General features: G+C 35.8%; 1 protein-coding gene across 11 annotated transcripts in view; it reads left to right on the forward strand.

Moving 5' to 3' along the window:
- The window catches only part of LOC126923488 (potassium voltage-gated channel subfamily H member 6), a 143,378-nt gene that overhangs the window by 106,100 nt on the left and 11,927 nt on the right, over nt 1-25,351 (forward strand). For 9 of the 11 annotated variants that reach the window (XM_050736967.1, XM_050736968.1, XM_050736976.1 and 6 more), the window contains 7 exons: nt 12,348-12,591; nt 13,455-13,636; nt 15,467-15,487; nt 23,922-24,076; nt 24,509-24,629; nt 24,785-24,905; nt 24,991-25,300. In XM_050736967.1, the coding sequence (XP_050592924.1) occupies nt 12,348-12,591; nt 13,455-13,636; nt 15,467-15,487; nt 23,922-24,076; nt 24,509-24,629; nt 24,785-24,905; nt 24,991-25,300 (1,154 nt within the window). The remainder of the gene's footprint in view (nt 1-12,347; nt 12,592-13,454; nt 13,637-15,466; nt 15,488-23,921; nt 24,077-24,508; nt 24,630-24,784; nt 24,906-24,990; nt 25,301-25,351) is intronic. The other 2 variants (XM_050736969.1, XM_050736975.1) reach the window with 1 other exon arrangement.

Here is a 25,351-nt window from a genome sequence, read left to right on the forward strand (position 1 = left end):
TCTTGTAATTTATAACTTTCTTAGCCGTAGAATATTGCAACATTATACGTATAGAATTTGTATATGCTAATCTCCAATCCAGGGAAATTTGAAATTCCAATCAGAAATCAAACTCCGTTAGGAATACAATGTATCTCTATCAAATTATGATTGTAATTCTTATTACGAGTACAATTCCATGTTACAAGACGAGGAGGACTACTATTATCGATATCTGCAGTAATTTCTTTCATCCTGATAGATTTTTGATGAAAATAAATTTTCTATGGCAGCAGACGTTCTTTATTTTCTTTTAGTCTTGATTTTTATGCAATATGTAGTGATCTGAAATCTTTGCACGGTTATGTATTTAGTATGGAATTTATGCGATCGTAAAATGCAAAATAGCCGCAGTTATTGTGTCCTGTTATGATTATCGTGATTGGAATATTAGCGTGATGTAGATTAAGATTTTACATTTGAAAGGCAATATCGATTACGTAATAAAGGGGGTGGCAAGCCAAGCATAGCAATTAAGCGCGATTTAAATGCGAGTCATCGCTGTCACGCAATAGCAATATAACGCTGTAGCAACTGGGTTAAATTGTGTTTGTCACACGTGAAACATAAAAACGGTGCGAAATGTCCACCGGTAGTCGCTACGTTAACGCTCTGCATCGAACTGGAAGAATTTAAGTTGGATGACTTATGTTCCAACTGACATTTCACATTTTCCTCCTTGCTTTTTGGGGCAAATACTTTCTACGATTGTCGGCGAGAATATCGAATTTACGTCCATCATGACTTATGTCACACGAGAATAAAGAAGAACTTTGCAACTTTGCAACTTCGCATTTAAATGCCATCGTTCTAATCTTCTTTTCTTTTCTTCGTATCTTTTCGCCCTTTCTTTGAACTTCGTATATTTAGAAATGTCATTCAAAAACGAATTAATGTTATAAGACAGGATTATAAACTTTCCAGTTAATACGTCTAAGTGTATGTATTATAATACGTATGATGGAACAGGATTATAAATTTCCTGGTTAATAAGTATACATAATATGAGACATAATTATGAAATTTCTAGTTAATACGCATAATAAGTATACGTATTATCATACATATTAAATAGAAAATTTATAACCCTGTCTCATAACATAGTTTTAAATTGCTGTATCTAATTAACATCTCTTAATTAGTAGTTATAAATTATTAATTCATTAAGGACCAAAATAATGGTGAAATTATTAATAGAGAAGCTTGTGTATATGTATATTGTTTTATATTATACATTACACAAATTTAAGAGACAAATTTTTATCTTTTCAAATTAATCCATCTACAAACTAAATATATCAATCATCGTCACCCCGCCTGCTCCATAAAAAATCTATTATCTGTAAACATCTATTTATTTCTCCATTAAAGACTCTATTATTATCATTGTTTCATGGTGGAAATATCCAGGCAAAAGATAATTATCTTCAAACATCAGATCCGTTATACATCCAACGATCAAAGAGGAAACGAACACGAAAACACATAAAATCCGCGGCGTCGTTCCACGATCAAAAAACAACATTTCCCTTGAAAATCGTGAAACGATATAAAATAATCTGTCGTGGCAGCAATAACTGGCGTCGTATTGTCGGACAATAAAACCGTGGCGCACCCCACCCCGTCGTGACATTCAGTTTCGGTTTAAGCGATCAAGGCAGATGTTTTCTGAAAGCATCTCGTCGGTTCGTTCGGTTCCGCGACGCTCGAAAACGGGCCTTCTCGCCTCTTTAGTTTTGACGCGCGTACGCGAGCGTACGGCTGCGGACGTCGATTCCAAGCTCCGCCGAAATTAGATCTTCGCGCTGGAATTCTCCTCGATCGTTTCCTCTTCTTGTTCTCCGCGTTGCTGTTTCTTCGTTTCGTTCCAAACTTTCCATCAAATTTTTATCTCGCGAAGATTTCGTCCAACGAAGTTCAAGAAAGTCAATGTCTTCCTGCAGAAAATGCAAGAATCGTGTGATTGGTTATATGTTTACCATTTGTCCATGGATCTGGTTGAAAAACTTTACACGGTGGAGTTCCTCGAAAGTTAAAGTTCTCACGGGAAAAATTTCACAAGGAAAACTACCCGAAGAAAACGCAAAAATCGCGCGTTTACTATTTGTCGATAGATCTCGTGGAGAAGCTTCGTCAAAGTCAAACCTTTCACGAAGAGAGTTGCGCGATAAAACACAAACCCTGATTGAGTTCACTATTCGTCGATCAAAGAGAATCAAATTACCAAATTTGTGCGAGTGGTCCCAAAAGTCTTCGTTGAAGAGTCAAAGTTCGCGGGAAAAAGTTTTACCGAATTTGCGCGCGTGATTCCACAAGTCTTCGTTCAAAGGACAACGTTTTCAGGAAGAGAGTTTCGCAAAGAAAATATCAGAACAGTGGTCACGTTTAGTTTCTAGACCAACAATAAGGAGAATCAAATTATCAAACCGTGCGAATAATTCCAGGAAGTTTCACTGAATGGCCGAAGCAACTGATTCTCGTCTACAATCAAATATCTCGTCAACCACCACTAGAGAACTAGCAACTTTCTTCGAAAACTTACAAGCGTGCTTCGAATTGGCCACGTTTCCGAACACAGACTCAATTTCATCAACTTCCTGCCTCCTTTCTAGTAGAATATCCAACAGATTCTTTTGTCGAGCGAATTTGAAGCTTCCCTTTCTTTCAGCTTCCTATCGATCTTCTACGATTTCCTAAGTTCGAAAAAAGATCGTGTCTATCACCAGTCACAATCGAATCGAGATTCCATTGAACTTCCATCGAAGACTTCCCGGTGTTGCCTCCATTGGGGCTTTCGAGTCTTTTGTCCCGAAGATTCAGCAACGTTCGATATGGATCCGGCGACTTAAGAGGTTCCAGCCAGCCTAACCTAAACCGAGGTATTCGCCACCACCTCCCTGCGAACCTTTTTAACGATGAATGACGCGGCTTGTCATCTTCAGTCGAACAAGAAGATCCCTCGTCGTATATCGCGATAGGGTTTCGGCCTAATTGGATTCGACTTTACAAGTACTATGGAGATAAGCCAGGCGATCTTGTTGTATCGATGAACCGATCTCGGTTGGAAACGAATCGGTGGGGAAGGTCGATCGGTGAGCCGCACACCTCGGGCCAGACACTAACCAGATACCAAGCAGACACCGGAAGTGATGGTACCAAAGAGGATGATTATTTCTGAAAACTATGTTGTTAATTGAACGTGTTAGTTTTGATTTCTCGTACGGTTTGTTAATGACTATGTGTGACAGTTGTTGAAAAGTGAAAGAAGAGGAAAGGTGCCCGTGAAGAGCGTAAGAGTGGAAGAGTGTGGAACAGGTGGTTTCTTGCTTATTTTCACTTTCGAGTTTGAAATACGCCGAGTGCTTGAGTTGGCTGGCGCCGCGGTGAAACGCGAACTGTGAGAGCGCCAACTGAGAATGACTGTGGAATTTTTTATGAAATTCTCGGCAACCATGATGCGCTCGTACTTCGCGAAAGGCAAGAAGCAGAAGTTCGGATCGACCCTGTCGACCGTGTTCGACGTTCGTATCCAATTTTCGTTATTACTCGTGATACTAATCCTAGGCTAGTTCGTTAAGTAACTGTCTCGTATTTCTTCGATTTAACACGTCCCACTTTCTTCCTCTATTTCGTGTTTCCTCCTCGATTCTTTTGATAAAAATTCCAGAGGATTTTATGATTTCGTATCGTTAGTACGTAATCGATTATGTAATCAATTTTCATTAGTATTCTTCGTATTAATTATACTCTAACTTTTTAATCCTTTTTAATCTGGATTTTTAAATAAAGGTGTTGTATTTTTTGCTAAAATCTTACGAATTACCTCTTCTTCCTGCATTTTTACGTTAAAATCCGAAAAGAGTTCACCAGTCACCGAGATTCATTCTAAAATGGATTACCTTCGAAGGTAGTGATTTATGACGTTATAGAATTTCGCTCTCAATTCTCGTGACACGGCACGTTATATTGTCGTAGATGTAAATCAACGTGTCGTACGTCTGCATGCATTTGCACAACCACTAATGTGTAATCGACGTTCGTTTCCAATTTTTATCGTATTAATTCTAATCTAATTCGTAAGTAACAATATTCCGTTTCTGTAATAATTGAACAAATTTCTTCTTCCTCGGAAATTTTGCAAATTTTCTCTTTGAAAATTTAACAAATGCTCCATTTTTTACATTTAATAAATCCCTCTCTTCCTCGAAAATAAATTTGCAAAGATATAACATATTTCCGCCTCATAACGTTTAAAAAATTCCCCCTTCTGTCTTTCTCGTGAATTATTTTTATCAAAATTCAAAAACTTTTAAAAGTTAAGATTTATGCATTTCAAGACGGGTCAACCTGAAACACAGTACTTTCTGATATTGCAAAATTTGCTGTTCGATTGCCGTAACAAGACTTGTTACATTACCATCATAGGTACACGTGCATACAACCACTAATATGGGATACCACACTTCGAGATAGATGCACAAGCATTTGTGTATTCAAGCCGAAATACAGGGTGCGTTAAATCGACCACAGCCGCCATTCTTAGTGGTGGAGCTTTCATTAAACAGACCTGTTATTTACAACGTGAACAAACGTGCCCACTGGCAACCGGAGGGATTTTAACTTTCACACTCTGACAGCAGTTTCCTTTCCACAGAGGTTGCATTATATCCCAATACGAGAACGCAAGCTGTGCTCTGTCGTTGACGCGACCTGATTTCCAACTAACTCGACCACGTGTCGATAAAGGCTTGATGAACCTTCGTATCCCTTTTTCCAGAGATGTTTTATCACTATGTTATTATTTCTTTCCTCTTTTGGATTTTTCTTTACTTAACCGTGAAAAAACTGAAAACAAAATAGGAATAAAAGAGATACCTTTTTTAGGAACTTTTATTATTTTATTATTTGTTAATATTCCTTAATACTTTGTTAAATTATGGCTTCATGATTAGTATCGTTTGATTTTCCATAGTGACAACTCTTATCTGTATTTTTAATTCGATTTGAGCAGAATTTTAGAAACTTTTATTAACCACATCGGATTCATTGTTAATTGTTAATTATTTTGCTATTTATTGCGAATATATCAGTTCACGTTATCAATCGTTATACATCTATACCTTTTTTTCGAGTATTAGTAACAACAACTGAACAGATCAACTTTTGTAGATTTTTGGAATTGTTAGTTCTGAGAATTATGGAAAGTAAGGGAGAAGTTTGTTTTTAATTTTAGTTTCAGATTTTCATCTATTGATAAATTGATCAATTGATAGATACGATTGTTTCTGGTATAGCTATTCGCGAAGAATGTTCAGGTTGAATTCCTGGTGTAGCGAACGCTTTACAATTTTGGAAGAGTGTGCTCAAAGGGGATAGCCTCTGTATTTATTAGCGGAAAACAGGTCATTTCCGCATTACTTCTAGGAATGAAGTTGTACAGGAATTTGTCAGATGATCACATATTAGCAGCTCTCGCGACATTCCGTTCTCCCAACATCGAGCGAGGGCTAAATAAGATCCGACATACCAACGATGAATAATATAGCGAATTATTTCATAAACAAGAATGACGTTATAAAACACAATATTTATGATAAAAAAAACTTCAAAATCCATTTTCTCTAAAGTTGATTGAGAAATTTTGTCACCAAATTTTTTTGTTCATATTCGCATTACTTGAAAGTTTCATTAAATTGAAAGTGTTTGACATAAAAGTGTAATATTGCTGCAAAAATTGCCTGTCATTGGAAATTTGGTAAATAAATTGCTTTATAATCAAATTTATTTTAGATGACAGAATTTTCAACAGATCCTTTGCTAGGATTGAAAAATAGATTGGTTCCAACCCTTACACAATTCTTTTTCAGTTTATTGATAACTTTTGACAGAGAAAAAATGTTGTATAGCTTACATTAGGTTGTAGAGTCACTGAATATTTCAAGAATAAAAATACGACGAAATAAATGAATTATCAGACATTTAAAAGACAATCACGACTAAGATCAATTAATGTAAATTTCACTTAAAACAATTGTTCTCTTTCCTTTCAAAGAACAAAAGCGACAAAACTTCCTGATCAATCTAATATTTTCACTTAACCTTCCTGGAAGCGAAGTAAGATGAACTCTCGGTAGTATAGACCTTACAACTATAAATTCCAAGAAAGTTCTGTCAGTAGCTAAGAATCCTGTTAGACATGGCAGTGGAATTTAATTACTGTTGGGCGAGCTGCTACGCGAAACTGTTTGAACTTTTTCATTTGGCCGGTTCGTTAAACGCTGCTATGCAACTATTATATTCGGCAGTTAGCTTTCGGTGATTCCAGGTCACAGCGTGACCTAACCAACGCCACGTAACGTGCTCTTCTTCATCTCCGCTGCTCACGTTCAATAATTTCAAGTTATCTCCCCTAACTCTAATTGATTCGGATTTTCTCGATATGCATAATGCAGGCTATAAATATTCGAATATATATTATCATATTTATTAGACAATTCTAACAAATTTTACTATATTTAATATTGAACTACTTTACGTATGTGAGTTCACTATTTACTGTTTTATATATGTCTACTATTTTAGTATTTTAATATTTGGCGCTTACTATTTTAATATGTTAACGTTTAGCACTTTAATATGTTACATATGTCGTGAATAAAATAACTGATTTTTAATAAAATAACTGGGAAATAAAAACAGTGGGTGGCAATAAATTTATACTAAATATCAGTAAGGGTCCTAATATTTATGATCGGCAGTGTATATTCGTCGAGATGTCAATTGCGCTCTAATTACTAATTAAATTTATATATGAGAGAGATGTGACGTAATCTGAGTCGATTTGAATGTTAGGATTCATCTGCTGTATACAGATTCTTGGTAAGAGAACTTGTTGGACTTCTCCGTGTATCAGGCAGCATCTGGTGCACCATATGCTCTAATTACGAAGCTGTATGTCGAGCTGTCTGCTTCGCGTGGAATTTCACTGATTGCATTCGGAAATATGTGGCCTCTCTGAAAGCAAAGTGACGTTCTTGAAATTTTTGGGACGCTTAGTACCAAGAAAATCTTCCATTATTTCTACCGAATTCCAAAGATATAGTTATAAAGATTGATGTAATCTGTAATTTGCGTGCTACATAAATATTCAATCCTTCGTGCAAATAGGTTTTCAAGACGAAAATTTATTACTAGCGATGAAGAAAACCTTCGATTATTTTTGCAGAATTTCAAGGCAATAAAAGGGAAAATATATTTGGTTCCCTGAATTAGTTGTTTACTTTCGTGTTACCTAGATATTCGGCCCTTCGTGTATCGAAGTAGGGCAGCAAACCATGCCTAAATATAGTAATGAACTAAGGATCTATCGATTCGAAGCCAAGTTCGATTCCGGCGAAGTATAATAATCTTCTAAATTGCTCGCGAGCCTTGATCATCGAAACTTTGGCACGTTAGTCTCTGACCTAATTGATTGTACCAGCTGGAAGAAATCTTAACGAACACTCGCGGGATTCGTCCTTTCTCAGACGCTTTTTCTCCATCGAGAAATCAACGAGATGGTCGCTTTTAAGATAACGAATGGACGCGCGACCAATCTGGGAAACGGTCGTGAAACAAAGTCTGATTCTGATGGTTCTTATTCTTTTGTATCGCCTAATTCTTCGCTGAGAAAATCTCCGATAGGCGCTGAACGTTCTTCCGATAGTCCGAGCCACGATATATCTGAGTCATAAAATCAGCCACGAATTGAAATAGACACATTTCGAATGTTTGGACGAATCAACGAAACGATGCTAAGCCAATTCACAGGTGTAATAAACGGAGAAATTGATTCGGTAAAATAATAAATAATAGATTGATAAATATAAAGGTATAACACTTTGGTTAAGATTACAGTTAGGGTAGAGAGTATTTCCAATATCAGAGTCAATATATTTTTCATTGGATATTGAAATAAAGATTTGTGCTTCCATTACAATTTCGCTATCTAGCTTTTCAATTTATTGGAATAGTATTATAATTAATACTTTCAGTCCTGTTTATAGATGAGACAATCTTTTTCCTGTCAAAGCTCTACAAAATCTAAATACAATTTTAACCTAAAACTTCTATATAACATTTCAAAACGCCTAAAATTCAAAAGCATAAAAATTCAGTAACGGACGTAACAAAGTTTAGAGGGATATTTTATCGTAATTTTACTATAATTTTAGAAAACGAAATTTTATTCTATAAGGGCAATGAATAAACATCGTTACTAACACGGTGAAAAGTATCTAATACAAAGTTGCGAGTAGTCATATGCAAATTTCAATTTGAAACTTTCTTTTGACCACGACTATAAGGGACTCATCGTTTCAATTTACGGTAGCCCACATCGTATTTCAGGCAACACCATCCAATATTTATAGCTCTCGATACTATCTTCGAGATGCACGTCCCGAAAAACAGCTGCAATTTCGAGATGTAATTCCACTAAGAGAAGCTGATTGCACGAAAATTCGTTCCTTGGACGAAGTCCATGGGCGTTTCCTCGTTATTTCCTAGCCAGAAGCTTGTCCACGCATTAATTTGTGCCTCGTTAGAAATAACGAACATTCTTGAACGACCTAATGACGAAGGGTCATTGAAACGAGGCTGTCGGGTCACGACCTCGCACCCAGGCATCGCGCGTGTAGAATTATACACAGGTTCTAAAGAAACACATAGGCCGGTTCACCTGGCTAGAGCAGGTAGCATGAATAAAAGATAATCCATCCGGATTTACATTTTCCCAGGTCGTCCGTGACGAACGACGACTTTCCGCTTCTCTCTGTACCTCCTCTCCTCGTTTTTCATCCCTTCGCGCCATGCTTGGCCGACTCTAGACAGACCTCGCGACTCGTAATAAGAAATCAATGAAATGTCCTGTCCGCGACATAAAGATATTTAGGTCTTCAACTAAATCCAGACAACTTTCAGACAGTCCATGGTCGGTTATCGGCTTGAAACGTTTTGCTGAAACGTCGGGCTTCTGCTGGGAACGATCGTTTATTTATAATTCTGGACACCACCGTTAATCGATACAACAGTTTGACGTATTAATCGGACGATACGTGGATCGTTTAGAATTTGTTCGAATTAAAAGGTCGATTTTCTTGAAAGAGATCAATATTTGTATTTTAGAGAAATTATTAGATCAGGTTATAAAATTATATTTTAAAGTTATGCAATCCCTTTGGAACTTGTTAAATTTGTAACCTCGGGCTCGATCTTTAGCCGGTATATCAGTCTTACGTTAATACGTATTAATATACGGATTAATATCCGACAAGGCGCGGATCCTCCAGAATGTTTCCTAATTGAAACGTTTTCGATTATAAAATTTCATTAAAACTCGTTAGTTTTACGATCTTCGGTTCGAGTATTAACCGATTCTTGGTATTAATCAAACGGTACGTGAATCTTCTAGGTCTTTTTCTAATTAAAGCATCGACTTTTTTTATCGATGGCCTTCGAAAGAAATTACTGCAGCGATTAATACAGAAAGTATCGAATACTCGTTAAATTCTGTGCTCGTTAATCGTTACCGCAGTCTGTATCGCGAATCTCCGACAACTGTTTCTAATTAGAAACGTCGACGTTCCAAATCTATCCAGTGGTGTTGAAAATGAACTGCGTATCGTGCAAATTCTTAAGAGTTTCTTAAAGTTTCAAGAATCATGGGAATGGAAAGGAAGAATAAAATACGCGGACGTTTATTAACAATATCATCTACTGAAAACGTCATCTCGAGAAGCAGCAGAGCAGAGATTCACGTGGTGTTCGAGCAACAGATCCCTGATCGGCCAGGTAAACAGAGGGGCTACGGTGGCGTGTGGCGAATAGTCGACGAGGAAGTACAAACAAACGTGGTGGAATAAACGGTTGCGCCCGGCAGCATGGAAAAATAAATGGAACGGAGCGGAGCGCCATCAGCGCCATTAGACGAGCGGGAAACGAGCCGGAGAGGAAAGCGAGGCAACGGTTGATCATCAGCAGCCTGGTGATTAGTTCCGATTAGAAAGGTGCATGGTATGCCTGCGGAAGACTTGTTATTGGCCTAGCTGAGGTCGTGAAGACAGCCGCTATTAAGGTAATAAGGCTAACCCTGCTAAGGTTGGATACTTCGAAACGTGGCCGGCCTAGGGTGTGACGACGGGGTTGCCCTAACCAATACGCCTCCTCTACATACACGTACAAGAGTACTCTCTCTGTACGTACATGCACATACAACGTACATACATACTTGTGTACACGCTCACATTTACTTCTCACTCTCTCTCTCTCTCTCTCTTGCTCTCTCTTGCTCTCTTCGTCGTCCTCCCCTTCGCCAATCGAACGCCGCCACCCTTCGCGGTCCGCATTGCATCAGTGTGAGGCTAGCACTCGACTAGGACTCTTCCGGTTCTTCCTCTCCGCGTTGTAAACAACTGATATTCCGGTATTTGGGGCAACGTTCCGTCCAGTGGATCGATATCCCCGGTTCCTCGAGTCGTCGAGCTTTCACTGGGATCGACAGTCGTTTTACCGCCGCTTTTCCGACTCGGCTCAACTCGTGGAAGCGCTCGATAAAACGTGATGGTGACGAGGATCTCGAGGGCGTGATACCTATACGGAAGAACAGGAAGCACACGAACCAATCCAGAAAGGATTTCCCATATATATATCTTTTTTTTTGTTCTATAGCATGGAATAAAGAGGCTGGATATTTGTTTATTATATAAGGACACGCACACAGAAGCAATAGGAGGAAATGTGGATCATCGACGAGTGAATTTATTTACCTGTGGTTCGCGTAATAAGTTCCGCCGGTCGCTGGTGAAAGGGCACGTGTGCCAGGTGTGTGTCAGTGGGAAGCATAGTGTGTGCCAAGTGTTTACTTATGGTCGATCGGTGGCCGTGGTTTCGTTGTAGAACCTCCACAAAGGCCGGCTTAAATGGCAGAGAGTCCAATTAGCAACTCGAAACGCTACTGTGCCAGGCAGGTTAGCTGTCCTCCGCGTGTTCCATATCACGGTTCTTCTCATTCATCCCTTTTCTTTTTCTTTTTCGGCGATCAGAAACTTTCCCCGACGAACAGTAGCAGATGATCCCTTATCAGAACTTCGTTTCGTCTTCGCCGTAAATTTTCCACTCTTTCAATCGTTCGGTTTTATTAAAACGATTACTCTGCTGGCTGAATCAGATTTCGTCGGGATTTGAACTCAACTCAACGATAAACGACGCGAGTAATTGTCACCACTCCGAATCGTGGTCCGTACGAAAAGATCAATTAATACGATAGAATTCCTATTTTCTACGTTTTTTCTGACCATTCTTTCGAGAAACGCGTTACTAACGAGCGGGGCATTCGAAATTTTTCGTACGTGAACGCTCTCTGTTAATGGATTTCATGTCGAGAAACGAGGTTAAAACGCGGCGACGCTTAAATGAGTCGGACTGCGGGGTAGAAACAAATCTTCCTTTCCACTCTGTTGAATAAAAGGAAAATGATACGGCGCAAAGTGATAGAAAAGAGCGAGCGTGGGTGGTTTATTTTTCGCGTTTCTGACCGTATTGCTATTCGACAGAAAGGAAGGAAAGTTGAAAATATAGAACGAGACAAAGGTGTTTCTGATATTGTTCGCTCGGCCATTCAGCATGGAAAATAACGCGGTATTGAAACAAACACGGGACATTTTGTTTTTCTCAACTTCTATAAACATAGCAATAACATTGCCATGTCCTTCTCCATCGAATTTTTATCAATTATTTGATAAACCAACGATCGACGCCCGTTCTTCTTTTTCGAATCTGTTTTTCGGCGAAGATATTTTCATTTCAAAAACAAATTCGCGCAAAGTCTGCCGAAACATCGTAAATTAAGAAGAACCGATGTTAAAAACTAATAATAATAATCTCCGCACTTCCTTCTGACTTATAATAATAAAAATAATCGAACGATCGAGGAAAGAGGATCGAACAGAGATAAAAATGTATCAAGTTTTCGTCTTTCGTATTCCAGAGGAGAATTATTTTCTATTTCTTCTCCTACATCTTCAATTATTCTTGTTTTCTTAATTCAATAATTTCTAGAAATTAAATCTCCTCTATTGTTTAATATTCATATGAGTTATTTAATTAAGAAAACATCAAGAAACATAGGAATAACTTTTCAAGTGAAAATTAGGAGGTGAAAAACTCAGATCTACGAAAATTGACCGTTTCTTTTCATTAAGAAGAAAGTGAAGAAAAAGAGGAACGAATGATGTATATATTCTTCCCCAATATGTTAATATGTGCTCCAGGTGCTGTCCCTTGGAAACGATATCCTCCCAGAGTACAAATTACAGTCACCTAGGATCGGCAAGTGGACCATATTACACTATTCACCCTTCAAAGCGGTTTGGGATTGGGTGATATTGCTGCTCGTATTGTATACCGCTATATTTACACCGTACGTCGCCGCCTTCGTCCTGTCGGATCCGGATTACAACAGCAGGAAGAACAAAAAGTACAGTGACGATCCCATCGTCATCATAGACTTCATAGGTGAGACACGGAATCAATGATCGATATTGGACAAGTAAGGCTACGGTTACAATGAACGCGTACTCGATATGAATTGACATTCTGACGAACTCCATATGCCAAACTCCATTAATCAAATGTATATATAGATTTTTTATGAGTGTATGCATTGCAGTCTTTAGATGTTTCATTCGTCCGAATGCCAGTTCATTCGAATACGTATCCATTGTAGCCATGGTCTAACACAAGCCGGAATTCACGTTGTCTGACCAATAGAGTCCTATTTCACTGCGCGCCCAGAAAGTTCACAGCGTTTGTGTTATACTCAGAAAAGGTCAGAGTTTACGGAATACGTAGATGTTTTCCTAATAATCTCAAAGATAGAAACACTGCGAGAGTAGTAACTTTTGAACAGTATGGTAGAATTTATTACAACGAATGTGGTCGATTGTAAAACTTTGTTACAGCATTTGCTGTGTGTATATGCGTTTAGGAATAACTCGCTTCAGATCCACGGATTAGCAGCGAATAACGTTAGCATAATAAAAATAATATCAAATCTTTTCTAGTTAATTTATATACTAAATTTCATTTAATGAGTGTAAATTAATAAACCGCGATTATTATAGCATTTAAATTTTATGAATAAAAATTTCTCGTTGCAACACACATTCGTTCTAGCATATTCTACTATATTAATAGAAATATTATCATCGAAAGTTTGAGCAAAATAGTACGAAGTTCTATATCTTTCAACTTTTGCTTTGTTCCTTGTCCATTTACTTTCGAAGAATTTTTTTATCGACTCGAGATCAAACGATGAAATATTTACCATTGTTTCTTAAATCGAATTATTATTCTTGACAAAATGTTTGATGTTTCAGTCGACGTCACTTTCATAGTGGACATCATCATAAATTTTCGCACGACTTTCGTGAATAGCAACGATGAAGTGGTGTCCCATCCTGCAAAGATAGCCGTCCATTACCTGAAGGGTTGGTTCATCATCGACCTAGTGGCCGCCATACCCTTCGACCTTTTTCTCGTTGGCTCTCACACTGACGAGGTAAGTTTCGTCGCACGCTCCACGTTTTCTGAGAATCTTCTTTCCAGGCTGAATCTGATCATCGTCAAATCACTTCCTATCAATCGACCATCCCCCCTAAGAAATTTCATTAACCTCGTGATTTAAAAAATTCCAATTATATCGAAGTAATTGCACTTCTGTTTCAGAGAATTTCCCAATTACCTAAGACAAATTTTGATGAAACGTTTGACGATAATTATGTGGTAGCAGAATTAGAAAGAAAGAATGGTAATAAGATTCACAGAAAAACTCAGAAAATGATTCATTCGGATATTGTTTGACGTTGGAGCGTTCTCAAGATGTGAAACGTCGATTGAAATAAATTTTTCCAAACAAGAATGTTAAATTTTAAACAAAAGTGATTTGACGTTAAGATCAGGTTTTCGGCTGAAGTTTCTAGAATGTCGATGTTAGCTCGTAAATATGATTAGGATGACATGCCGAGCCCAAGTTAAGTGCCCATAGGTGTGTCTTACCGGATTGGTGCTTAGTTCGTTTTCCCTTTTTTCGACGTTTCTCGGTGTTGAATGATTTCTCTTTTTTCTTTGTCGAAAGTTAGTCGATTCGACGTATATTAAATGTGCACACAATGTACGTACCGGCAAACGAGAAGGAACATTAACGGATTCTCGTTGTCTGGAACGACTCCACACAAGTTTCACATATGGTACACGTACGTTATATAGATCAAACAATATCGAGAAAGAATCGAGAAAATAAAAAAAAGAAAAAGAAAAAAAGAAAGCAAGTTTGCTCGAACAGAAAAATATAAGTCTCAATCAAATTCGAATTCACTTGAATTTTGAAAGAGGGATACAAATTGGCATTCGCGTTTTAGCATGGAAATGCTTTTTTCCTTTTTTTGTAATATAAGAAAAATATAAAAAAAAGAAAAAGATAAATTTGTAATAATAGCATTTAATTGAATTTGTACCTGTACACACACGTATGCATACACACTTGATCTATACATGTGTAAGTAAGTTTAGTTCTCTCGCTGTGAAGATTTCTGCTCTGATTGTCGAAATGTTAGATTTTTATTGTCAGTTCCTTGTCAAGATTTCTCTTCTGTATTCTTTGTCCCGTGTCTTATTATTTTCTTTTATGTTCCACCGTTTAAGTTTTTCTCAATTCAATTTTTTATCGTTTTACGTTCGAACCGTTCTGTTCTGGTTTTCTCATGATTTCTCGTGTCTTTTCTTTGCCTCTCCTCCGTGACAGGATATTAGCATATGCCTATACGCAAGATAATCTTTCTTTTTTCATTTTGTTTCCCATGGTGCTCGTTAGAAAGAAAAAGAGGAAACGATTCAGAACGCAAAATCGAGCACGTTAAAAAAAAAGAGAAATATAGAAAATAATGATGCACCTGCGAGTAATCTATATGACCCCTTTCTTCCCTGTGTTTCTTGGTGGAGGAGCAAATGTAGGGCAGTGTAATTTTAATTGCGCGTGCAGGAGAGTTTATTTCACGAGCACTTTGCGTAAGTTGAAATCAATCTAGGAGAAAGTAGCGAGAGCTTTATGTCTCGGCAAAAATCGAATAAAATACGTCGAACGATTTTTCTTTTTCCAAGATCTTCGAAGAGAGAAAATGTGAATTTTTTTATGAATGTATCAATTAAATTAATTCCCATTGTCTCAGTAATTCTTTTCCAAAAAAATAGAAGGAAAGATCAAATGTAGTCCCTTTTTTCTGTTACTTTCCTACTCTGTTTTTTAACAGAAAAAAAAAAGAATAAAATACAACAAATTAAATCACGAAATCATAAACGAACGAATTTTAACCTCAGTTTAACGTTTCCGTAGCTCGGCTTGGACAAGGACGAGGTTAGTTGACACACATACACACAGAAAAATTACTCACAGGCTGACGTTTCTTTTCCCTTCTCTTTTGTTGTTTTCTTTAATACAAACGCAGGTTTCGATTTACACACGTTTTTTTTTTACACACTAATGATTAAAGATTCACCAAACGCAAATAAGAAACACGTCTGATATTTTTTCTTGCACAGAATTTTTTTCTATACAATCAAACCCATTTTGTTCTCGATGTTCCGCCATCGACTTCCACGATCTTAACGCGTACACGTGTGTGTCCATCTTGTACACGTACATACACACACGAACACACACACATATACATGTACATGAATCACGATCAATTTACACACAAGAACCATACAAGAAGAAAATTCGACCAACTGCAACCCCACGATTTATCAAGGAAGTTAGAGCGAAGTCGATCGACATTAAAGAAAGTAAAAAAAAGAAAGGAAATAAAAGGAAGGAAAAAAAGTTAAATTCATTTTTACCATAGCTTAAGTTAGTCATGTTAGACAGACAGACAGAGAGAGAAAGAGAGAATAATCGGTGATGAAATCTTGTTTCCAGATTTTTGGAAGCATTCGTTTGCCGCGGTATAATCGTAGAAAGAAAACGAGAAATGTCGATCGACTTGCTCCCGTCCTCTGCGGCGTGAAAAATTTCTCGACGATGAACCTTGAGGGAGCGTCTGCATGTTCACAGTAAAGTATTTTGCAATGAAAAAGCGATACTGTAAATAATAATAATAATAATAAGGATAACGATAATGATCAGTGATAATTATGTATTCACGTACGATCTCTTGGTAGGAGAATCGATTTGCATCAAAGTATAAAACCGTAGCTTTCAGAGGTACTTGTTTTTGTCACCTTTTTTTTTGAGCTTAGCATATCCTTACGAGTATACAAACATTTCTGTAAAATATATATATTTTTACCAATAGTATGAAGAATGAATGAAGCGCAAAAAAAGATGAAAGATATTTTCATAATCAATGTTTCATAAAAATTATTGTATTGTATATATATATATATACACTCACATATTATATATATATACACATAATATATCCTGATTAGGTAGTTAATAGTTTTAGATGAATTATTCCTAACAAATATTGATCCTACGTTACAACGTAAAACGGTCGATTTTTCATTTCTTTCACTTCATCCAATTCTTCTCTCGATCTTTTGTCGTTATTATTCCTTTTCTCACTTTCCCCTTTTTTCACATAGTATCGTAGAGACTTTGTCTGGGTATCAATACTTGTTGAGAATAATGCAAATAGTTAGAGAGTGTTTTCTGTAGTTAGTGGACCAACGAATTTTTCCCCTGTTTTTCCTCTTTTTTTTTTTTTACCAAAAATATCGATGGTCGATTTAATCGAAATAATTCAAACATCCATTCATCGATTGTGATCTGCCTCAATTGTGTTGTATACATATTGTGGCACGAATTAGATGATACTGTATATCGGAGCTATTCAAGCCTGATCAAAGATGAAATGAGATTAGAGAAATGGCTGGCTAACAAAAGGAATCAAGAGAGCTTGCTAAAAGAGCCTCGTTATTTTCGTACGTTTCTAATAACCTGCAGGGAACGTTTGTACGTTTTATCTCGTTTATATCTGTTGCATTTCAGCTTCTCTATTTTTCTGTTCTCTCTCTTTCTCTCTCTCCCTCTGTCTCTTTCTTTTTTTTTTTTTTTTTTTTTTGAGGATACAAGGTGCAGTTGCGGAAAACCTCAATTGTTAATTTCATAGTAATTAAAATACTCTGCGTTCGCGGATAAAATGTTTGTAATAATTCACAATATCGAGAAAAACTTTAGTCAAACTATAGTAAAGTGTATAGTAGAGTAAACAAATATTTAGTTAAAATATCAAATACCTAATCATATCGAAAATATTGAAAATGTGAAACTTCCAGCGTTTAATTACGGACGTCATATTCAGTATTATCTGTTCAATCTTCTTCTCTGAACTATTTGATGTATCATTGTCATGTATCATGTAAATTATCAAGTATTATATTAAGTACCATAATGAATTGTTTTAACTATTATTCTGTGACTGCACCTTTTAATTAAATTTGTGCTTCGGGGTTGCAGAATTATCCGTGCTTACTTACAAGTGTTTCGACCGTCCCCTAATGTAACGATGTAAAAGAAACAGTGTCGAAATAGAAATGATAGCTCGTAAAGAATAATCCCAAAGAAAATCGATCTCTCGCAGTCAAATCGATTGTTCCAAAATTCACTGATATCAATAAACGGCCACACGATACACATGGTTCAGAGTACTCTTGACAGTACTTTTACGTATAACCGTATAGTGATGTACATACAATGGTTCACGAAAGTATATGACGCTCTACCATACGATAGTAAACTTTTATATCTATACAAAGGACTTTGAAATTCTGTTACCACTATAACGAGGTACGGGTATCATGATTATATTGGTGCAACTTGAAATCAATCTGGAAATGTATAAAGAAGTTATAAAATGTTTATTGCAAATATATATCAATAAAAAATAGCTATGTTAAACGTATAATAAATGTTAAATATGGTGTCACTAAATGAAAATTGAAGTTTATTTATCTAACGAATAATTGACTGTCTAAGTACTTTTATGGTGTCTACAGAATATACACTTGCAAATATTTTCTAACTTCAATATACATTTCCAGGTTTGTTTCAAATTTTACCAATATGATTATGATAGTCCTGTCTCATTATATGTAATATTAATTATAGTACATTCATAAGGTTTCTGCAAGTGTTCGAACACTTTCGTGATGTGCTGAATAATTGTTCAGTTCTTCTAGGATACCAAAATATAACCAAATACATGCTCGTCTTCTGATCAAATCGTAACTGAGAATCGTGATTTACTACCCCTAGGCCATATAGCATAGTCTAAAAAGAAATATAAAATAAGAAATTAAAGATAGACGGTTTCTAAGGGAAAAAATCACACGTATACGGAATCACACACATATACATGAATAAAGTGATATATAATACATACACAAACGCATAGAAACACGCGAAAGACGCAGAGGATCACACAGTAACACAACGAACACACCCCGAAACCGAAAGATTTTTCAGCGGGATTTTGTAACGATCGTATGTAAGCTTTTGGCGTTTTTTCTCTCTGGATTATCCATTAATCAATTCTCTCTGTTGATCTCCTATTTTTACGTTGTCGAGCTTTTCTCTACCATTTTTATTAATTGCGCTTCTGTTGCAAGCTACATAAAGAAAGTCGTACAAGCCCGGCCTAATATGATAATTTTTGTGTGTATACGTATTATTACCATTTAAAGTAATTTCCTCATTCGATGTTCTTAACAAATCTGTTTTGTATTTTACGCTTTTAATACAAAAAAGACGAGAACTCATATTCCTTGTTGTATCATGTTTTATTATAATTGTACATCTGGATATTTTTTGTACACGATAAATGATCATGTGTGTTTTCTGTCGCTTGAACGCTTCGTCTTCTTTCTACTTACGTATAATATGCCTTGTATAACGATTACCGGGTTGCTAGGAGATATTTACACGGCAAGATGTAGAAATCTTTCCTTTCTCTTTGGCTGCTGGCTCTTGGTTGATCACCGTATATTCGAAGGTTCTTGTATTTAAATTTATTTCATCCAATATCATACACTCATCGAAGTATCAGTCTTTCAATAGTCAAATTTTTGTTAAATTGTTAATTACATTTTTTATTAAAGTATCAATTTCTTCACATCATCCAGGTTTAATTAACATTCAACTTGTCGATAAAGAAATCTTATTTTTATAAATTTATTTATTACAAGAAGATAGCATAAATAATTAGAAATTTCAAAGAAAATTTAAGAAAATAGTGTATATAATAATGGTCATTCTCTTATGCATTTGATCAATATGATTTCTAAGCGACCCACATGTGGATCATATCGTAAAGTTTCGTGGAAGCTTGTAATATTGGAGTCTAGAGGGAATTAAATCTATGAATTGACTATTCATCATGATATCGTATATTGACTTTAACGAATTCCCATATTAATAAATCTGTTTCACTTCTAATAACTACTAAATTAAAGTTAGAAATGGTATAAAACTCAAATTATCCGAATTATGATAGATTATCAAATCCTCAAATTAACAAAGGATTGTTGAAGCGTTAAAGTACTGAATTCTCAAGTTAACAGATCTATGAATGTTTAAAATGCCGAATCTAGAAATTATTGAATAACTAAACTTTTAAATAGCAAAGTTTTTAGAAATGCCACATTTTATTCAGGAATTGTCAATTGTTTAGATGACTCAAACAATCGTATCTTACTATAATCATAAACCTTCATACACTATCCAAGCCATTAGCCGTCTATCATTTAACGACTACAAACATACTATCGATCATTCAGGTATTTGATTACCCAACGTTATTCCAACAATTCAAGGTACTAATTATTCGACAATAGTTTATCTAGAAGTCAGCAAGCATCCACGACGTTGAAGTCGTTTCAGAAGTGAGATAAGATCGCGTTAGGCAATAAGATGGAACACGTTGTGTGTTCGAAGCTTCCACGATGCTTCCTTTGATGCACCGGTTCGCGTGTACATCGTAATAACATTTCTCGTATTATCAATCGTTGCTATCAAACGTCCTCGGATATTCTTGGTAATCCCGAGGCCGGATAAAAGACGGCCAACTTTTTCATCTCTGGCCGATATATCGCTTAGCTCGTCCCAAGCCATAAATCGCGACCGAGTCTTCAAAGCACCGTGGCCATCCAAGCAAAACCAGAGATAATAACGTTTTAAAAATATCGCGTTGCCATCCATCATTCTGTTTCCGTTCGACCAAAACTCTAGCGTGATTGTGGCACGAGCATGACGATTTTTCGATCGCTTGTAAAAGAAAGGAAAAAATGAGGAAATGGTTCGAAGGATGTACAGAATGATTTTTATTGTTTTTCTGGCTAAATTGTTTGAATATAATTTACAGGTGAAAATGTTAAAGAGATAGGTGGTATATAGTGAAAGTCTATTTACCTGAATTTTTGGAGAGACAAATATTTGTAAAGCATAGTTTGTGTAATACGAGTCTATTGATTGTACTTTGACGTTTTATGTAATCGAAGTATACTGATTCTACTGTTTAGGATATTTATGTCGTAATATTTGTATTTGTAAAATACTTGCAAATTATTAAAAATACTTGTACTTATTGTCAAAATATTTACGTTTATATGCTGGCTGCTGCATGAAGTCTGATATGACAATTTAAGCTTTAATAGTTAATTTTAAATCAATCACGACTATGCAATATATAGAAAATAAATATAATCAAACTTCCTATTATTCTATAATACAGAATACATTGCTATACGTGTACATGTTTCAAGCTACGATCGATATTTGCTTCTAACTTTGTAACATAATATTTGCAGTAAAAAAAAAACGTCATTTTGTTTTCACCTGTAGATTATGCTGATACAATTTGGCACCGATAATGCATATAATAAAAAGTTGGACTAAAAATATTCAAGATACCCTGTATAATTGCTTCAGAATACGAATTAATTTGTTTATTATTACATTCATTGAAATAGCGTAACTATCGCCGAGCAACCCGTGCAACCAAGTACCAAGTTCGAAATTACTCGTTAGTAAAATTATTTAGACGAATGGTTCAGTTTTGGTTGGAGCGTAGTCGACTTTTGCATGATAGAATCGTTAATGAATTATCGTTCGATCGAACGATCTTTTTTCTTCGATGCGGCTAATCGAATCTCGAACCAACGACAGGTAAGAAATTCCATCGAAGAGAAAGCATGAGTATTTACTGAGTCTGTGTTGAGCAGAATGTTTGTAACGATATATGATTGTGAATGCATAATGCTACTTACAACGATCCTTACGACTGACTGTTGGCGATGTTGAATCTTGATCGTGGAAAATGATCAATGATTCGCGATGTCGATCTCGATCGATCGAAATGTTTGGTACATACATTTGTATTGATTGACGCGTATAAGAGAGGGGAGAAAAAGTAAAACAATAATCACAGATTTCGTATAAATCATCTTTTATCGTCATTAATAATAAATAATGCAGGAAATACCCATAAGTGGGAAATTTTGTATTGTTACAGACAACTTGAATAATTTTTTCGAAATTGTGAATGTTTTCTATATGTAATAAAATATGTTCACTGATATTCACAATCTTTTAATAATAAAGTTCTAGATCATCGTATTTCTAAATTAAATATCTAATTTCAGTGCATTGAAAAGTGCTACATTAACTTCGCAAATTGTTAAATACTAATATTATTTAAATTACCAAATTTAAGTTATTTATTTAATTATCAAATATAAGTATTTAAATTATCAAATTTTCAAATGGACAAATCTATAAATTACCAAATTTCCATCGTATCGAATCCGCAAATTATTAAATTACTCCCTAAATTGCAAAGGGTGTTATCATAAATCTATGAATCGTTGATTAATCACAGTGTCGCCCATAAATGATCGAATTCCCAAATTAGCAAATCCATTAATTACTGAGTTTCCAATGTACCAAATTCCCAGATCAACAGATCTATAAATCACTGAACTTTCAAAGTATCGAATCCCCAAAGTATATTTACTCAAAATACAAAGAATAATCCAAATGGAATAAATGGAGAAGTTTGTCAGCTCTGAAAACTTTGATAGATTAGCTGTAATCATGCAAGATACTTCTCTTATGTTCATTTTCTACGTATCTCCTAACTTTCGGTCTGCTTCGCAACCATGGACGAGATATCTCGCCATACAATGTTGTTCATACGATGCCACGAAATATTCCACGAGTCTGTTTTTCTGTAATTACAACTTCCGCCTTAATAAAAAAAACATACGGAATATCTCGTCTGTGGTAGCGAAGCGGTTAATGGCCTATTAGTGATTTATACGAAACTGTAATTATTGTTTCAGTTATACTCTTCACTATAACATCGATAACATCCTTATAAAATGTATTCCATCGCTCCTTATTGTATTAGCCACGATGTGTTTCGAGTGGATATTACAATTAGTAAATACTACGCCTACCATTTTTGTTTCTTTTTGTCTCTATCATAAGAAGTTTACACATAAAGTGGTATTCAATTGAACGTAACTACTTCAATAGTAAAGGTTTACAAAGTTGAGGGTAACCATTTCTGTTGAAATTGTTTTGGGAATGCAATAGACGAGACTATCTGCTCGAAAGTCAATTGAAATTTCTGCAATTTCCTTTCTCTTCGCCTCTTTGACACATATAAAAATGCAGGTTCCAATTTCTTTTTGTCTAAATAAAAGATTAGATTGAAACGAAGAAAACTTTTTTTTCTTTATGTCACTCCTTTTTTCTTGTGAAGATTAAATATTCCTGAAAAATAAAAAGAGGATATTAAGTATTGCAAAGTTTCTGGCTGACCTAAAAGTGACCGACGTCTCGATCGATCGAACTCAAGGACGACAGTCGGCGTACTAGAGATTCCTCGTAAGAACTACGGTTAAACCCATAACTCAGACTGTCAAACTGACTTTGGCGTTGTTGCAACCAAGAGAAGACCGTTCGATAAAAACCTGATTACGTGGAATGCTTATTGTTAGTCTAGAACGTCTGTATATCCAGGCCAGATCAATTATTTATTACGTTTCTATCTAGCGTTACATTTTTTATCGGGTCACTGCATTCAACCAAGATAGTGTATCTAAAATATGAAATATGCAAGCAGACTACGAATGTTTTTATATTTATGATACATGGAAAATTTATGTATACAAGAATGTATAAAATATACATAATGGGCAAAATTATAGAAAATATTTGAGTTAAAACAGTTGTTATAAATTTAAGGCTGCAAAACATAATATACAAAAATATATAAAAAGGCCAAAATAAAATACTTATCGTGAAAATTAATAGCTATATAGGTGAAACAAGAACTTCAATTTCTTTACATTCGTAGAAATAAATTATATAAACATCCACAGGTTGGTTACGTATAATACTTAAAAAGAATGAAACAGATTTCTATTTATGTGCTATATTGTTCAGTGTTCTTCTTAGTCTATGCACAAAATTAATTTATTCACATGATTCCATTGCTTGTAGCGATACGAATTCGTTCTTCAAAAGTGCTATAGAATAAAAATAAAAATTTAATATCCAGCATTAAACGCAATCACGTTTGAAAGAATTGGGTGAAATTCCAAACGCAATCCTATTGAAACGTCCGTAATGAAATTATCATGAAATTAGTATTCTTCGTGGCTGATGTTCGACTGATGGCCAAAGTCAGTTCACTTTAGCTTCGACGGAAAACTCGAGCACAGAACCAAGAGTGTCGTACGGCCGAGCGTGAGATCGACAAAGTGTGACGTGTTCTTTACAGACGACCACCTTGATAGGACTATTGAAGACTGCTCGTCTTCTGCGACTCGTCAGAGTAGCCAGGAAAATCGACAGGTATAGCGAATATGGAGCTGCGGTTTTACTTCTTTTGATGGGCACCTTCGCTCTTAGTGCTCATTGGATGGCGTGTATATGGTGAGTTTCCCGTTAAAAAATTTGAGATATTAACCCTTAGATACATAGCGTTTCTACTTGATAATATGTCACAAATTTAAGAACGTTTTTAGATGTATTATTATATCTGAAGATTACAGAGGAGAAGACGATATATCGCTTTTTTTAGCTTTCACCAATCAATTATTTTTTTTATACCTTTTACAATTTTTTTCTAGATATAGTGCAATGTCATTTTATTATTTATGTCATATCAAAATACTTTTTTTATTCATGAAATGATATTAAAGTCAGAAGATTGACGTACGTATCACGTTTTTCTTTTCTTTTTAAGAGTTGAAGAAAAGAATTTGTGAAAGAAATTAATTTTGTAGCGAAGGAAATATTATTTCTAAATTTGTAATAGATTCAAATGGAGACAAAATGATAAAAGATAGAATCGTTCTGTTGAAGGTACGCCATAGGAAACGCGGAGAGACCAACGCTGAAGAGCAAAGTCGGTTGGCTCGATATTCTGGCCAACGACACACATCAATTTTATTTTCACAACAACACCGGAGGGCCGAGTATAAGGGTGAATAAACTCATCAAACCGTAACTTTTTAACGTCGTTTCGTGGTTAACCTAATATCACGCGAAACGACCCGAACGCTCGTTTATTATTCTAGAATCGAAAATAGTTCTTCATCAATCGTTTCGACTAAAGCTCTTACCTCTGTCCATTTTTAGAGCCGCTATATCACAGCACTATATTTCACCTTTAGTAGTTTGACATCAGTGGGCTTTGGAAACGTGGCTCCAAACACGGATGCCGAGAAGATATTTACTATAATCGTTATGCTAATCGGATGTAAGTATATATCAGAATGATGTAATCGTTCCAATTAATAATTAATGTATGTACGACGAATTAACTCGGCTATACTTTGTTCCAGCTTTGATGTATGCCAGTATCTTCGGTAACGTCTCAGCGATCATTCAGAGGCTTTACAGCGGTACAGCAAGATACCATACGCAAATGCTTCGAGTTCGAGAGTTCATCAAGTTCCATCAGATCCCTAATCCGCTTCGTCAACGGTTGGAAGAGTACTTTCAACATGCTTGGACGTACACGAATGGAATCGACATGAACAGCGTTCTAAAAGGATTCCCCGAGTGCCTTCAGGCGGACATCTGTCTTCATTTGAATAGAAATCTTTTAAACAACTGTAGAGCCTTCGAGGGTGCCAGTCCTGGTTGTTTAAGGTACATAAGCTAGATATCTTTTAAAACACTATTAATGTCTTAATTAATGTA

Source organism: Bombus affinis, chromosome 13 (assembly GCF_024516045.1).
Source record: "Bombus affinis isolate iyBomAffi1 chromosome 13, iyBomAffi1.2, whole genome shotgun sequence".
NCBI classification, from domain to species: Eukaryota; Metazoa; Arthropoda; class Insecta; order Hymenoptera; family Apidae; genus Bombus; species Bombus affinis.